Here is a 17422-nt window from a genome sequence, read left to right on the forward strand (position 1 = left end):
AAAGCTGTTTATGAAACATCTCAGAGCTAAAAGCTTCATGTATCCACACAGATATATCTAGATTAAAAGACCCCAATTCATTCATTACGTATTTTTAATTCAGGAATGAAATGATACTTTCACCTGAGACTTAGGTACCCAAATGGAAAAGATTGCTATTTTAAATGATTGGGGTTCCTGGTTTTACCCCTTGTTCAGGTTACCAAATACTTTCCATTACAATATCATATTCCACTGTATTATCAATCCAACAATTTGGGCTGAAACAATTCAAGCCAGGTTTTGACTTTGTTTGTGAAGAATCCAAACTAATTATTGGGCCTTTCCAAGCACAACTCTAAGGGAAAGGAATGCATTTCCCCAATACTAAAGCATTCCAGGGATCTGTTATTTGAATAGCTGTTTACTTTAGAGATTTTTCAATGCAAAGAATGAATTGAAAGAAAGAATGGCTATAAGATAACTGATGTTTGTACTAAAAAGGAGTCAGAAGTCCAATTTCCAAAGACAATGAGACTTACTAGTTTCATCTGCAATCATTTCTCGTAATCTACCCACTCATTTTTTAAATCTGTGGCCAATTTCAACTAAATTTGATGGAGTGGTAGATGTTCCAGTGATACTGCGCTCTTACAAATGCTATGAAAACACACTGAGGAGAAGAAACTAAGTCAGTGTTACCACTGAGGGAAAAGCAAGTAAAATTTAGTTGCTCCATAATTAATTTGAAAGACACACTGGCCAAACAGCATATATGCACTGACAAACCAGCGTCACTGTGCTTGCTCTTATCTGACGGGGTTGTTACACAGGGAAGAAATATTACCATGTTTGAAGAGAGGAGATCTACAGGACACAGGACAGAAATTGATGGGAAACAGGCTTCACTTCTTCCACTGCTGGAAAACCTTCTATTATTTACTAACAGCAACCCAGTAATCTCTCAGCAAGTCAATGTGTTAAAGCATTAACAATCAACTGTGTATCTCATTGCACTGAAGTTCATTTCCAGAACTATGCACATGGATTTATTCATTACTGATTTATCACTATCTAAAGTAACAAAATACTAATAAAAACTTGATGTTTTCAGGAATGTTAGATTCTTGAAGTTTTGCGGTAAGGAAACCACTTTAATAACTGCTTGATAACAGAACTGTAAACAAGAATTAAAAACTAAACAGAATCATATAACTGAAAAACAAAACTGCAAATACTGACCCATCTTTATTGGCTGCATCATCTGTTGGTTTTACACTGGCTGCTGTGGGCTCTACAGAAGGCTTTGAAGTATTAAGGGAATTTGCAGCGTTAGAATCTAATGACATGAGTTGCTGGTTACTTTGAGAAGACATCATTGAGCCAGACAGAGATCCAGATATTGGTATGCTATTGAAAAATGCTGTAGAAAAATCCCTAAGTAAAAAGACAAACAACAAATACATTTCTTGAAAACACTTTAAAAATAATATTTAAAAATAATTGAAAAAGAATACTTGTAGCTAAACTATTTATTCCATTCTTCCCTTCCCCAGATATGGATACTCATAGACAACCTACATAAAGCACCACCACCTAACTTTCCAGAGTCATTGCTCATATACAAAGGACACTAAAGGCAGTATTAAGGTATCTATGAACCTGCAATACATTATTGTCTACTCATCTGTAACGGTAGATACTGAGAATTAGCCTTATCTATTAGTGAGATCTTACAGCTAAGAGAACATAGGTTGAAACTATATTCTGTAAGTATACACAAGGTATTTCCAGCAAGTGCTTTAAGACACCATAAGATTAAAATATCAGAATTCTGAGTTTGCACCGGGGGGGGGGGGGGGAGGGGGGAACAACAAAAGCTAAAGAAGGATCTTAAAGATGACTACCAAACGTACCCAGTGTCCAGCTGAGCTATGCAGAGAGGCGTGATTCTTCTCCGACCATCTGCTGTTCGTGTTTCAACTTGTTTTTTTAAGAGATTCTGTTGGAAAATGTATTTCATCATCATTTCTGATAAATAGGAAATGCTTTTTTCATTTTCTTTTTTTTTTCCCAGTTGAGAAGAATAGGTGTAACACATGAAAGACATTCCTCAATTAAAAAACTGTTAACAAAGATTTTTTCCGTAGTCTTTGAACCATGCTATTATTGCATAAATAGAACCAACCTACATTTTTATTAATACAAATGTACTTGAATACCATGACTTTTTTTTGACCAACAGTAGGTGTTTTTTAAGTAGAATTTCATATAGTACAAACTACAATAGAAATCTGATTGTTTCGGACTTGGGTCTAACGTGGAGATATTCTCACTTATATGCATTGAATCCTTCATTAAAAGTTGTGTTCTGTGTTTAGGAGAGAATTATATAATGCTTTCAACCTCCTCCTTTGAGAAACTGAAGCGCAGTTCTACAGCTGGACTGTTATTAGCTACCTTTGTTTTTCTTTCTGCACACTGAGAACTTAGCACACATTATAGAAATATCCACAAGCCTTTTTCCGCATAGTCTTACTTCTGCTTAAAAGCATTTTAACTTTTCAACAAGTCCCAGTAATGTCAACTGGACCATTCACGGGTTGAAACGTGCCATTCAACATGAATAAGAAGAAATTGGTTGTATCATAAGCAGTTTGATATTTATTGGCTTAGTACTTGACACTGTAAAGTGACTGTCCAAGAACACCTACCTTTCTAATGTCCTCCAAACTCTCCCCATTAACCATGCTCGTCACTTTGGGAGTCGCTGTCGCAGTCCCAGATGCTTCCCTAATTGATGCGTTCTTCTGCTCCACCTGCTGCTGCTGCTGTCTCTGTTGATACTTGAGCATCTCTGGATTCTCAATAATGGTGGTAGACAACTGAGCTTCAGTCATTATAGCTAGGCTTTTCCCATAGGTGGACTGATGAATGTTGCTCTGTGGGCATTAAAAATTTATCACACAAAAAGAGTGACTACAACTGCTAGTTTGTAATGGAATCACTAATCATAATGGAATCACACAAATCTAATGGAATCCATAAAATGCAAATGCCCTCTGTATCATTTATACGCTACAGATTTGTTTTTCCTTTATATTTTCAGCTAACACGAAATCAATACCTAAAATAATTGGAATTCAAAGCTTTAGTTGCTAATAGTAATGAGAAGAAAAAACAGCCAACAGCAATCAGTTTAAAAAGACTTGCATGTATGCAAGTCAAAGAGTAATTTTAAAAGTGTTTTGAAGTACCCACTCCTTGTTTCCTTAGCCAAATAATTACTTTAAATGTATAATGATGAGTAAGCAAGTGGATGTTTTCCAAACAGACTTTCCCTCCAGAATAGAAACTAGTATCATAAATTAATTTCTTGACTACTCTTTTTTAAATTTTTGTAAAGTAGACAAGAACACATTTTTCTGTAATACAGAAATAAGTTGCTATATACTTCTATAAATAGTCCAATATTTAAATTGAATCACTACATCCCTTAAATACAATCGCAGATTCTCTGAGTGCTTACTGTACCTTTTCCTCCTCACTAAGTGGATCTCCAAGTTCATCCTGGGAAAAGTCCAAAAACGCCACAGATCCATCCATGGAACACACCAAGATACCAAGTCCATTAAGGGTCCTGAAGGAAATAAACGTCCATCTTTGTTTTCAATCTCTTTCATTGATGCCAAGGGGCAATACAATAAACTGCTCAATAAAAGTCTCAGCATAAGATTTATTATCACAGCAATTACTGACGGAACCAAAAAAGTGGAACAGCAAGGAGACAAGGTGATGGACAGCAGGAGTCTGTGTGCTGATATTCCTTTGGAGACTGCACACAGGAAGGTGGCATTAGAACAATACACCTCCCCACAGCATGATTAGCACTGTGAAAACCTTTCTGTAGTGGTAAGAGAGAATAGTGTTCACAGTGAACACTGACAGACAATTATAAACATATTTGCTTCAAAAGATGTACAAAATTTGTGTGCTAATGGAACTGGTGAAGAAAGGGACCTTCAGCAGGTAAGCAATCGACAAACTTCTTTTAAGGCCCTATAAACTGCTGCTTGGGACCCACGGATGATGAACCTTCATCACACATTGGCAACTAGTAACAGATAGTCCATTCCTATGAAGAGCTTACAGTCCATATAAACAAGATAGGAAGGAGAAGGGATGAGACTCTTAAGAGAGAAGCTCTATACATCGGGTAAACGCCTCTTCTCTATCATCATTATCTGAAGCGACAGCAATAAAAAGAAAGCAAGACGTGCATCTGAGCAGTCCAAAAATCTCTGTACTAGGCAAGAACATAGGTTTTATTTTGTTATTGTTCATTGTTTGGGTTATTAAGCAAGCTGCACATGTTCTGGTATGTGGGGATATATTGTAACCCTCTTCTGGAGGTCTCAAAAGGTTTTCCTGGTAGAAGAGGGAGAGGAGAAACTGTACATTCTAGTCTAAATGGAATTACAACCTTCCACATATAACCTATTATGGCACTTTTGAAAAAAATAATATTTGATGAGCTTTGACTGCTAACCCAGTAACTTTCAATTACAGAGCTCACAGAGACAGTGACAGTGGTTTACAGGTGACTTATTACACAGAAGTGAAGAAGAAAGGGGAGCAGGCAGAACTCTGAAGTCTTATCCAAATTAGTCCAGCAAGGCTTAAAAATATGTTACATGTATCATGGCTCTAGGTGTTTGAAAATGTCTTTTTTCGTGGTGGCTGGTGCCCTGATAGCATCACATCCAGAGAAGTCAGCCTCAGCACCATGTAACTAGGTTAACCAACACTACTCCAGGTCAGAAAATGATAAAATCTTGTTGAGCTTTCTGCTTGCTTAGCAGACCAAATTGCTGGGCTCCTGTTGACCTCTGGGTCCAAGCACTTATTCCATGAAAACATCATCATGTTCAGACATTATAGATATTATGATGATGGTTCCAAGTCTAAAGCTCTAAAATAGAAATGAGACAGCTATAATAATATAATAGTATCAGATATCACTGAATTTGCTCAGTCTGTTTTCAGAATGGAGCACGTTTCTGGGAACATTCTGTATTACTGACATTTTAGCCATCCATTTCAATTTGTAAATAGGATATAAAATAACAAGCTGTCTGATGACCCACTGTCTCTCAAATATCCCACAAGACCATTTCCTCAGAAATTGCAAAATGTTAACCAGCTATTACTCCCAACGACTTTATGCCATGAAAAATGTGCAAATTGAAGATAGAGAAATAAAAAACATTACAGGAAAACAAAATTTTTCAAAGCTATTGTACTACAACAATGGCAGCTCTTCTCATAAACATTCTACTTGCTGGCTTTCTGGCCTTAAGTTATTAATGAAAGCAAAATGTTTTCATTTTGAAAACTTTTTCTCATGCTTCGCTGAGCTTCATGGCAAAGTCCACATGGCACACAGAAAACAGGAAGTTTTACAACTGTAAGCTTTAATATTTACAGCATAAAACCACCAAGATTGTTATAAAGGTAGACTTTCAAAAGCTAGGAAGTACTAGAATTAAGACAACCTATGAAATCAGATGTGTGTCTACCATGAAAAAATATTCTTTTCTTGTACAGAACCCTTAACTCTGTAAATCACCTGATGCATAGGTGCAGAGTATTTTTTTAATATCATTTACCAAGCGGTCTCATGGTTGTTTCTCCCTTATTATTCAAGTCTTGCAGTGAATAAAGAACTATTAACTTCTGCGTTTTTATGACCCGGCCTTAGGAAGAAAGCAGGAGAGGAGAGAGTACCACTAACTGCAGAAACAGGGAAACAAGATCTGGGACAGCAGACCACTTGGAAAGTGGGTTGTCTGACCCGACCCAAATCACTACAGATGTCCTGCGGTCTCCTGGGAAAGCTCAGCACTTGCCCTTCTGCTATGTCCTGTGGCTGGTGGATGGGGTGTGGCTGGGTGTAGTAGGTTCATTATCCCTTCTCCGAGACTTGCTAAATAATCAGCCTCTGCAACTCCAACACAGAGCAATTTACACCCTTCACATGGTGCTGCAACAACACAGCGTAACTACATTTTTACTAACAACAAAAGCTATTGCATTTACTGTTTTTTTTTTTTAAACACATGAAAATCCTTCAGGCAATTCAAATGATGAGTGAGTAGTGCATGTGTGTGTGTATAAATGAGTGTATGTATAAAACATTAAAAAATAAAAGGACTTTCTCTTTTGGTATATTGTCTCCTTAGGCATGAAGGAAAGATTGGCCTAGAAGGTTCACCTGAATTTGTCGTAACTGTACGGTGCAATAACTTCTCATAGATGTAATGCACACAAAACTCACTGACTCCACCATGTCATGTTGTAAAATACATATTCTATGAAAAAAAATTCAGAGAATCATATAAAGTAGGAACTCATTCCACGGGTATTTTACTGCCTCCTGTTCTAAACATACTAGTTTTTACTCAGTTTTAATGTTACACAATCTCAAGTGACCACATGCTATATGCTAATTACTACCTAAGATGTCACAGCTAAACCAAAACCTGCAGGAACTGATGTGTTCCAATAGCTACAATCTGTACTGTTTTAATGAATTTCCAGTTAATGTGTACAGCTAAAATTGATACCAACACTCTGGCTTTTGTAACAAACAGCAGAAATCAACTTACCAGGAGATGTCCATGATAGACTTGTCGAACAGCTCATGTATGACAACTAAAGGTCGTTTCAGACACGTGAGCTTAAAACAGAATAAACAACACTCAGAAATCTAGAAGTTCTATGCTACCACAGGTATTACGACATTAACACTCTCCCAGCGCCTAGCAATATTCACCAAGCAAGATCTGGTGAGCAGACAGCTGCATGCCTGATGGCATAGCTGAAACACATAGTTACCCATTCCACTAGTGGCACAGCAAAGGTTTGGAGAATAGCTGACAGGCAACCCTCCTCTCCTTTCTGAAACGCAGACTGAACTCCTTGACCAACCTCGCCTTTACATCGCAGCCACAGAACACTCTCTACCACTCAAAAAGTAACTCTGCAGATGCTAAAGACAGCTTCTATTCTAAGCCTTAGTGAGATAAGGATGTCGCAAACTGCCAGCACAAGAGGAAGATAGAAAACAGATTAGGTTTCCGTGTCCTCACTTGGACTACTTGTCTAAGTAAGTGAAGCCTACCAAAAGCCAAGGGAATGTGATTCACAATTATTCTCAAAGAGGATTCCTCTACACTTAGAAGTCAGCTTAGTAATAAAGAACTGAATACCCTCTTGCCACCGAGTGTAAAGAGGGGACCTAAGAGATGGGGGGGAATGGATACGGGTCCCTGCTCGGGGTGGCAAGTGAATCCCCTCCCGGCCTCCCTCCCCTGCCCAGTTGCCCTTAACCAACAGATACGGGGCTCTGGAATGTGAGGGACCGGCCAATGAGGGTGCGGGTGAAGGTCCATCCAGGGGGCTGCCTAGGACAAGTCGGTCTGCCCCACGCATTACGACCGCCTCGGCTAAGAAATAAAGGAGGGTAATTGTCACAGGCGATTCCCCTCTGAGGGGAACAGAGGGCCCAATCTGCCGACCGGACCCATCCCACAGGGCAGTCTGCTGCCTCCCTGGGGGCCGGGTTAGGGATGTTGCTCGGAAACTCCTTGGTCTGGTGCAGCCTTCTGATTATTACCCCCTCTTGGTAATGCAGGTTGGCGGGGACGAGATCGCAGAGAGAAGTCCCAAGGCCATCAAAAGGGACTTCAGGGCACTGGGGCGACTGGTTGAGGGATCGGGGGCGCAGGTGGTGTTCTCCTCCATCCCATCAGTGGCAGGGAACAGCACTGAAAGGGGCAGGAACACTCACCTGATTAACAGGTGGCTCAGGGACTGGTGCCATCAGTCAAATTTTGGATTCTTTGGTCATGGGGAGGTGTACACAGCACCGGGCCTGCTGGAGACAGACGGAGTCCAGCTGTCTCAAAGAAGAAAAAGGATTCTTGGCCACGAGCTGGCAGGGCTCATTGAGAGGGCTTTAAACTAGGTTCGAAGGGGGAAGGGGACATCGCCCAGCTCACTGGGGATGAGCCCAGGCGTGGCGTGCCAGTGTCAGGGGTGAGATCGACAGCCCAGCTCAAGTGTGTCTATACCAACGCACGTAGCATGGGCAATAAACAGGAGGAGCTGGAAGTCACTGTACAGCAGGATGGCTACAACTTGGTTGCTGTCACAGAAACATGGTGGGACAACTCGCATGACTGGCATGCTGTCATGGATGGCTACAGACTCTTTAAGAAAGACAGGCCAACAAGGAGAAGTGGTGGAGTTGCTCTGTATATGAGGGAGCAACTGGAATGCATTGAGCTTTGCCTGGGGGCAGATGAAGGAGGAGTTGAGAGCTTATGGGTTAGAATTAAGGGACAGCCTCATATGGGTGATGTTATTGTGAGTGTGTACTACAGGCCACCTGACCAGGAGGAGGAAGTTGATGAGGCCTTCTACAGGCAGCTGCAAGCAGCCTCACAGTCACAGGCCCTGGTTCTCATGGGGGACTTCAACCACCCTGACATCAGCTGGGAAGACCACACAGCTAGGCATGCACAATCCAGGAGGTTGCTACAGAGCATCAATGATAACTTTCTGATACAAGTGGTGGAGGAACCAACAAGGAAAGGTGCTCTGCTGGACCTTGTATTAACAAACAAGGAGGGACTGGTTGAGGATGTGAAGGTTGGAGGTACTCGGCTGCAGTGACCATGAAATGGTGGAGTTCAGGATCCTGTGTGGAGGAAGCAGGGCAATAAGTAGGATCAAAACCTCGGACTTCAGGAGAGCTAACTTCGGCCTCTTCAAGGAGCTACTTGAAGGAATTCTGTGGGCCAGGGCTCTCAAAGGCAGGGGGGTCCAAGAGTGCTGGTCGCTGCTTAAATATCACTTCCTCCTTGCTCAGGAGCGGTGCATCCCCTGAGCAAGAAATCTAGCAAAGGAGGCAGGAGACCAGCATGGTTGAACAAGGAGCTTCTAGTGGAGCTCAGGTGGAAGAGAAAGTTCCATGGAATGTGGAAAGAGGGACAGGCCACTTGGGAAGAATACAGGAATGTGGTCAGAGCATGCAGGGATGCGACGAGGAAGGCCAAGGCCCACCTGGAATTGAATCTGGCAAGGGATGTCAAAAACAACAAGAAGGGCTTCTTCAACTACACGAGTAGCAAAAGGAAGGCTAGGGACAATGTGGGGCCGCTGCTGAATGAGGTGGGTGTCCTGGTGATGGAGGATGCAGAGAAGGCAGAGTTGCTGAATGCCATCTTTGCTTCAGTCTTCAGTGCCAAGGCAGGCCCTCAGGAATCCCAGGCCCTGGAGGCAAGAGAGGAAGCCTACAGAGAGGATGACTTTCCCCTGGTTGAGGAGGACTGTGTGAGGGATCACTTAAGCAATCTGGACGCCCACAAATCCATGGGCCCCGATGGAATGCACCCACGAGTGCTGAGGGAGCTGGCGGATGCCATTGCTGAGCCACTCTCCATCATCTTTGAAAGGTCCTGGAGGACAGAAGAGGTGCCTGAGGACTGGAGAAAAGCCAGTGTCACTCCAATCTTCAAAAAGGGCAAGGAGGAGGACCCAGGGAACTACAGGCCAGTCAGCCTCACCTCCATCCCGGGAAAGGTGATGGAGCAACTCATTCTAGAGGTCTTCATCAAGCAAATGGAGGAAAAGAAGGTTATCACGAGCAGTCAACATGGATTCACCAAGGGGAAATCATGCTTGACCAATCGGATAGCTTTCTACGACGGTATGACTGGCTGGGTAGATGAAGGGAGAGCAGTGGATGTTGTCTACCTCAACTTCAGCAAGGCTTTCAACACTGTCTCCCATAACATCCTCCTAGGGAAGCTCAGGAAGTGTGGGCTGGATGAGTGGTCGGTGAGGTGGACAGAGAACTGGCTGAACGGCAGAACTCAGAGGGCTGTCATCAGCGGCACTGAGTCTAGTTGGAGACCGGTAACTAGTGGTGTCCCTCAGGGGTCAGTACTGGGCCCAGTCTTGTTTAACTTCTTCATCAATGACCTGGATGAAGAGTTAGAGCGTACCCTCAGCAAGTTTGCCGATGATACTAAACTGGGAGGAGTGGTGGATACACTAGCAGGCTGTGCTGCCATTCAGCGAGACCTGGACAGGCTGGAGAGCTGGGCAGAGAGGAACCTGATGAAGTTCAGCAAGGGCAAGTGCAGGGTCCTGCACCTGGAGAGGAACAACCCCATGCACCAGTACAGGCTTGGGGCGGACCTGCTGGAGAGCAGCTCTGTGGAGAGGGACCTGGGTGTGCTGGGGGATGACAAGTTGACCATGAGCCAGCAGTGTGCCCTGGTTGCCAAGAAGGCAAATGGGATCCTGGGGTGCATTAGGAATAGTGTGGCCAGCAGGCCGAGAGAGGTTGTCCTCCCCCTCTACACTGCCCTGGTGAGGCCTCATCTGGAGTACTGTGTCCAGTTCTGGGCTCCCCAGTTCAAGAAAGCTGAGGAGCTACTGGAGAGAGACCAGCGGAGGGATACGAGGATGATGAGGGGACTGGAGCATCTCTCCTATAAGGAAAGGCTGAGGGAGCTGGGCTTGTTCAGCCTGGAGAAGAGAAGGCCGAGAGGGGACCTAATAAATTCTCATAAACATCTTAAGGGTGGGTGTCAGGAGGATGGGGTCAAGCTCTTTTCAGTGGTGCCCAGCGACAGGACAAGGGGTAATGGGCACAAACTGAAGCACAGGAAGTTCCGTCTGAACATGAGGAAGAACTTCTTCCCTCTGAGGGTGACGGAGCACTGGAACAGGCTGCCCAGGGAGGTTGTGGAGTCTCCTTCTCTGGAGATATTCAAGACCCGCCTGGACAAGGTCCTGTGCAGCCTGCTGTAGGCGACCCTGCTTTGGCAGGTGGTTTGGACTAGATGACCCACAGAGGTCCCTTCCAACCCCTAACATTCTGTGATTCTGTGATTCCTGTTCTAAATCAGACATTCTAATCTCTTAAATGTTAAACCAATGGACTTAATATCCATAGTATATAGTACTACTGAAATGAAGCAGTAGAAGTAACTGTGGTAAAGAATGTTTCATGGTCATAGGTTCGCAGATGTAGGTTCAACTAATGTAGTGTAGTAGTCATCTTCAGTAGTTATTTCTTTTATATTTCCATAGGTCTGTGTTGTATATGTATCTATTAAGCTCTCTGGGGCAAAGACTGCCTCTAACTTTGCATCTCTGTAATACCTAGTATAACCTCAACAGGCACCCTAAATGAAATCATAGTATAAATAGAAAGTAAAATACACTGAGAGCGATACTTTGATACGGGTATGCACTGGTGGCATTGCCAGAAACAGATTTAGTGTTATGCATTCAGTGATAAGATAAATATCACACTGAAATCTATAAATAGTAGATTGCATTTAGCAATTGATGTGTTCTGGCACACTTTCTCATCACAAAGCTTTACAAATCAGTTAAATTTATTCCCTGTCCTTTGTAGTTGCCAAACAACCTGTCTTGCATTTACAAATGTCAGAAAAGCTACTCTTCTCTTAGCCAGAATAACTATTTTAGTGTAGATTTTAAAGGAAAACCCAAACTAGATACTGAAAACCTGAAAGTATACTTAAAAAGCTCATTCTGTTTCACATTCCTTTCCATAGCAAAGACAGAAGCCAGGAAAAGCATAAAAATGAACCGTATAAATGCTCAGGAACAGCTATCCTATACCTGCTATATTCTCCTCGTACCCATAAAAGCAAGACTAACAAAGCCAGACTCTAAGAGTGATTAATGGATAGATTGGCTGAACATGGAGAAACAGCAAAGTATTTTTTTTAAGAGATTCACATGGAGAACAACTAAAAGACATAGGAAAAAAACAGGGCTGAATTACATTTATTAACTGTGGGAATACATTATTTCCCTTAACAGTTCCTCCCCCTTACCAGGGCAACAAGCTGCTCTCGGCTTTTGAGAAATGAACTAATAGCAATCCACTTCCTTCCCCCCAGCTACTCCTGTAACAACAGGGGAAAAAAACCCTAAACATGAACCCAAATATAAGACCTAACGCTGTACACATGACCCCCAAGTTATCCAAATGACCACAAAGGTGGCAAAAAAAAAACACTTACCCAGACAGAAAGAGATCGATCCTTACTACCAACAGCACAACAGCAGTATGGACAACTTGACTTGGTGGAGCTGCCATTCTTTTGTTTCTTCTTGAAGATTTTTGGATTGAATTTCTGAACAAATGAGATGCCCCAAATTTTATTACAGTAATTACATTTCAGTAGGAGATCTGCTTTGAAAGCAAGTTTTCCACTTAAGAGTGAAAAAGAAACATTTCATAGAAACAAAGTCCCTAGCCAGACTCTGTAAGTGCACTGACAAAATCTGCACATACTTTCTTAAGGGGCTTTCTGAATGCCTTAATATGAATGGCAAATAATTTTACTAGGGATCAGGAACACACTAGAAACCCAAGTCACTTTAATCAAGTCACTGAACAGCCAACAAAGCTAGAGTCTGGCATTCCTAACATGCTCCTGTACTCCCCCTTCTTATCTGGTTCATCTACGTCCAGTTCTTTTATCAGAAGAGCGAGCTGATTGCTTCCAACATGTAAAGTTGACATTTTTTAACCATTGCCATGCGTTTGCTTTACTAATCTTGACACCTATCTTCACCTCTCGTCCCATTTACGCAAAAAATTATCAAAAAGCACTATCAGAAATTTTATTTCAGGGATAAATTGCTATCACTCACTCACCACTACTGTAACTGCCTTCCGATGCCCTACAAAATCCATGTTGGTTTTCCATCCGTCTCTCTCAATGATCTGAGCAGTAGGTCCAGAATTATTCATGGCATGAGCAGAAACAAGATAGTGACCGTCAGGTGACCAGCTAAGACGCAACACATGAGTTGTCCCTCCACACTGACAAAAAATAAAACCCAAAACATACTAGAGCTTTAAAAGTGCTCGGCAAAAAAATTATTTTCAACACAAACTTTTAAAACTTTAGATTTAGGGAATATGATTACAAAGTAAGTTTTTTGTGAATATAAAAGAATGACATTACATACAATTCTCAGCACTTCAGCCATGTTTTTACAGGTGATCTAGTGTAACTTACGAAGCCCTACCAAAACAGGGAAAAATGAACCCAGAGAACTTTTTTAAGGAAATAAAATGTAAGTCTTTTTGGATACTCTACACTCAGTATTAATCACAGTCCTAGTCAGTGACAGGGCTGCAACCACACCAGCTTCTCATAATAAGATTTCAGCTTGCAACACCAGCTCTCACATGAATTCAGGTGTTTACAGTCTACTACAAAGAGTAATTTCACTAATCACAATACCATAAGATTGCTGCAAAACACTCCACTCACTAAGCACCAGTTTCTGTCCCCAGAAATTTGATCTCTTAATGAATCACGTAACAGTCCTATGATGCCAGACCTAAGTATTTCTCTCGTTTCTGATAGCGGCCAATAGAAGATGCACACGGAAAAATGTAAGAACAATGTAATTAGTGTGCCAATACTTCCCTGGTATAACCGCTACATTTCCAGGAATTTACTTAATTGTTTACAGAATCCAAATAAACCTTTGGCATCCACAACATCCAACGGCAATGAGAGTCCCAATTTAATCACACGCTGTGTGAGAAAGTAGCTCTTTTTTCCCCACTTTTGAACCTGCCATCTGATAGTTTCATTTGATTTGGGACTGTTAAATTCACTACTGTTTGTGCAGAATCAGAGTTACTCTTATAATTTTTGTTCATTCTATACGAATTCATTTTGAATAGTCACACATTCTGAAGTACCTCATCAAAGGGTTTTGTGATGCTGGTTTCCAACTGCCAGTCCATGGTCCGCCACACCTTCAAACTTCGATCATCAGCCTGAGAGGCAATGTATTTTCCAACAGGATCCCAGGTCAGCCCTTTCACCAAGCCAGAATGCCCCTTCAAAGTGGCAAGAATTTCTGCGCATGCAAAAATTGAGTATAGAGAGTAGTCACTGATACCTCCTTTTGGACACACTGTTGAGGAGATTTACGAGATCTTTCTAAAACAGCATATTAAATATAACTTCCTTTAATGTAAAAACAACAACATACCAATCGAACTGGAACCTGTACTTAAGCTAAGAATGATATAAAAAAGTGGTATAGAACTCTAGCCAGAATAAGGGGTGCAAAACTCTTTACAAGAAATAGATCAGAGCAGGGAGATCAGCAGAGCCCAGGCACTTCAGAATAGCACTTTCAAGGTACGGAAAGCAGCAGTGTAACTGGAACTTCAGATAAACATTCACCCTTTGCTCTGCGCCCAAAGAGTATCACAACAAATTCAGCTTTGCGCACCAACCGTGAACTAAGACAAACTTGTGACTGAACAGACACACAAGCCTGGCAGACCTGGTAACCTACTTTCGGTCAATCTCTTGCTTATCGGACTGTGAGAGAAGAGGCTGAGGGTCCCACACAGGCTACACAGCTAGCTTCAAAGTCTAAAAATTCTTGATACCAGGATTGGAAGCAACCCTAAAATAAATGGCAGTGACTAGGCACCACACCATGGGTGTTTTAGCCTGCATCAAGTTACGTGGTGAGAAGCAGCCAAATAAAGGCACGTGCTCCCTAACCGCCGCAGACCCTCGTAGTTGGCTAAAGCTGTCCAGTGCACCGGTTGCACCTGGCAGCACGGTCCCTGAGAAACAGGCCTCGGACTGTGTCAACCGCTAGCACTGCCACAATACAAAAACACCCATCAAATTTAGACTGGGAGCTTTTGCTATTGTGAGAGAAGAGGGTGTTAAGGCTCCCCTAGTCCTTCCTTCCTCCTATTCATCGTGTGAAGTCACAATTTTATTAAGCAGCAGCATTTAAAATGGGGTATCATGTCCCCCCACAAAGGCAAATGAATGGAAAATCCTGTAGGTACAAAGGCAACAGGGATGCCTCTTACATATAGATGTAATATCAGGATGAAGTTCTATTTATCTGGGATTTTGCAGAGAAGGTGAGAAAGAAAACACATGTAATAACGACCTTCATGTAAAATCAGCAGCACAACCTGAATGTAGCTCTTGTCTACAGCAGAGTGGAATCCACTGCTCATTGCCATTCCAACTTGGAAGAAGGACTGACTCACCAGATTGCAAGCGAGTCATCTCAAAAGACAGACAATCCACTCCCACGTAGAGATTTTTGCAGTCAGTGAAATATACCCATGGAGGGGAGAGTTTGTCACAAAGCATTGCATACTTGCACATCTGAAACGTGAGAACTCTCACCTGGAAATTTGACAGCATTCCAGATGACAACAGTGTTATCCACACTACAGGACGCCAGCCAGGCATCATGTGGAGACCATGCTACATCCATGACATCTGTTTAAAAAAAAGTTTCCATTTAAGTTGTTGATGACAGTCAAAGAATCCAAAAATCTTTTTGAAAAGAACTTTAGTGGCAACTTTTTTTCCATCACTGTGAAATGGCTGTTATCTCACTAGAGTGGAAGGTAAGAAAGAACATAGCAACATGCACAGGCAGTGAGGCGCTCTAATTTTTAATGTTCAGTGAGGGACAAAAAAAAAATATCCAAGGCAGAGAATGCAATGTTTAGTGATTCTAGGAAGTACTAATGCCTGTATGAAGTACTTTGTCTTGTGTTTTGAATGAAAAAGCAACAGCAGCTATTACAGTGCACTCGCTTTATTCCAAAATGTGGACTGATTAAAGTAATTTAAATCTTGATTTTAATCATAGTTCATGTCAGCAGGTGGAAAATGCATTTGAAATCATTTGGTTTATTCATCCCCTGCAATGCTCCTTAGTTTTTTTTTTTTTCTAAATAAACATTATTATTCTTTGTTTTACAAAATTTTATCTTTTTCCAGCCAGAAGATTATTCAGTGCAAGTTTTTTTAAAATAAAAATACAGTTTAGCTTACTTTATTCAGATTCATTTTTAAGCTAGCAAATAGCAAAATATAAATTTCTTAGTTACCAATTTTTGTACTACATGGTTGCCAGAAGTTTTCTACTACACTGCCAGATGCTAGTTGTATGAAAATCAGCATTTGATTAAAAATTACATTTTCTTCCAACTTCCATTGTTGCTTTTAAATTGATTTGCTACCAAATGTGTAAGTCTTAAGCAAGAAAATGTGACAGTGCTGAACAATTTTTTTTTCCAAATACATGTAAATTATATTCATTCAACACTTCTTAACTTACCTCCTGAATGGCTTCTGAGAATCGATACACACCTCCACTGCTCAACGTTAGTAAGTTTGCTACTAGAACCAAACACAGTGCTAGGTCCAATGTATCTAATTAAAATAGAAATAGAGTTATCAACAGAACCACCTCAACTGTTTCTTTCTAAAGAAAATCTGCTGCCCAGTACACTTCTATTCTATATTCAGTTATTCCTGCAATGAAAACTGGAAAAAAAAAATAAATAATTTTTTACAGAAAGTAATTCCAGTTGTTAACAAACGAGCTTCGATAAAAGGTACAATTTCTACGGATAGCAAAAAATGCCAGCATTTAAGGTAACTCTTCAAATGTCATCAGGAAGCTTTTCTTCAAGGACAGAAGAAAATGCCTCAACTCCGAGAGGAGCATGACTGCCCAGGCAGACACACACTGCAGCCCAGGAGACAAAACAGACCAAATCTCCAGTACCAGTGATGTGGGGTCACAGGTTCCAGCTCCTTATGCACCAGGCAAAGCAGTGAGCTTACAAAAGGCTGGCACAGGGAAGAAACACTAAGAGACATGACAGAGTAACCTACTTGAAATAAAATATAAAATCGAGAAGGAAGAAACATGCTTACGCAGCTCGTTTCCACACCATGATCAACTTGTCGTCTCCCCCTGAAGCCAAGTAAACTCCATTGTTTGACCATCGCACGCAGTTCACACAAGCTGAAACGTAGAAAAGAATGTAAGATAAAATATAAGAATAAGCTGTTCTGGACTGGGGACAGAGTTTATAATAAGCAAAACTTGACAGGTGATGTTTAGGATTTAAGCATGCTTTTTCCACTCTAAGCAGTTACTCTGTTTGCTTTTGATAAATGAATTGACACTTATCTTGCAGCAGCAGCTAAGGAACTTCTCACTTTAAAAAAACTATTCCTTATTTTAAAAAGCTTCACCAAAAGTAGTTCAAAGGAAGAAAGATTAACATTCGTCTAATAAAGAAAACTGCTTGTGGTTAAATGAGGTGGGATTAAAAGGAAAAGGAAGGAAAGATACATTTGGAAGAAAAGCAAGAGGACAGCTTGTTCAGGTAACTATACATTCAAATGCAATGTGCAACAAATCCAGAACAATTTAGCACTATAACCAATATACTTCATATGATGTTTCCTTTATACTTATTTCTTCTCTTGCCCTTTCCTCCAGA

General features: G+C 41.4%; 1 protein-coding gene across 3 annotated transcripts in view; it reads right to left on the bottom strand.

Moving 5' to 3' along the window:
- HIRA (histone cell cycle regulator) overlaps positions 1–17422 on the bottom strand; it is a 42072-nt gene that overhangs the window by 14101 nt on the left and 10549 nt on the right. For all 3 annotated transcript variants that reach the window (XM_075434862.1, XM_075434864.1, XM_075434863.1), the window contains exons 4-14: positions 16848–16938; positions 16243–16337; positions 15297–15392; positions 13823–13983; positions 12758–12925; positions 12117–12230; positions 6648–6718; positions 3514–3619; positions 2694–2921; positions 1896–1981; positions 1222–1416 (exon numbers count right to left, since the gene is read on the bottom strand). In XM_075434862.1, the coding sequence (XP_075290977.1) occupies positions 1222–1416; positions 1896–1981; positions 2694–2921; positions 3514–3619; positions 6648–6718; positions 12117–12230; positions 12758–12925; positions 13823–13983; positions 15297–15392; positions 16243–16337; positions 16848–16938 (1411 nt within the window). The remainder of the gene's footprint in view (positions 1–1221; positions 1417–1895; positions 1982–2693; positions 2922–3513; positions 3620–6647; positions 6719–12116; positions 12231–12757; positions 12926–13822; positions 13984–15296; positions 15393–16242; positions 16338–16847; positions 16939–17422) is intronic.

This window comes from Opisthocomus hoazin, chromosome 13 (genome assembly GCF_030867145.1).
Source record: "Opisthocomus hoazin isolate bOpiHoa1 chromosome 13, bOpiHoa1.hap1, whole genome shotgun sequence".
NCBI lineage: Eukaryota > Metazoa > Chordata > Aves > Opisthocomiformes > Opisthocomidae > Opisthocomus > Opisthocomus hoazin.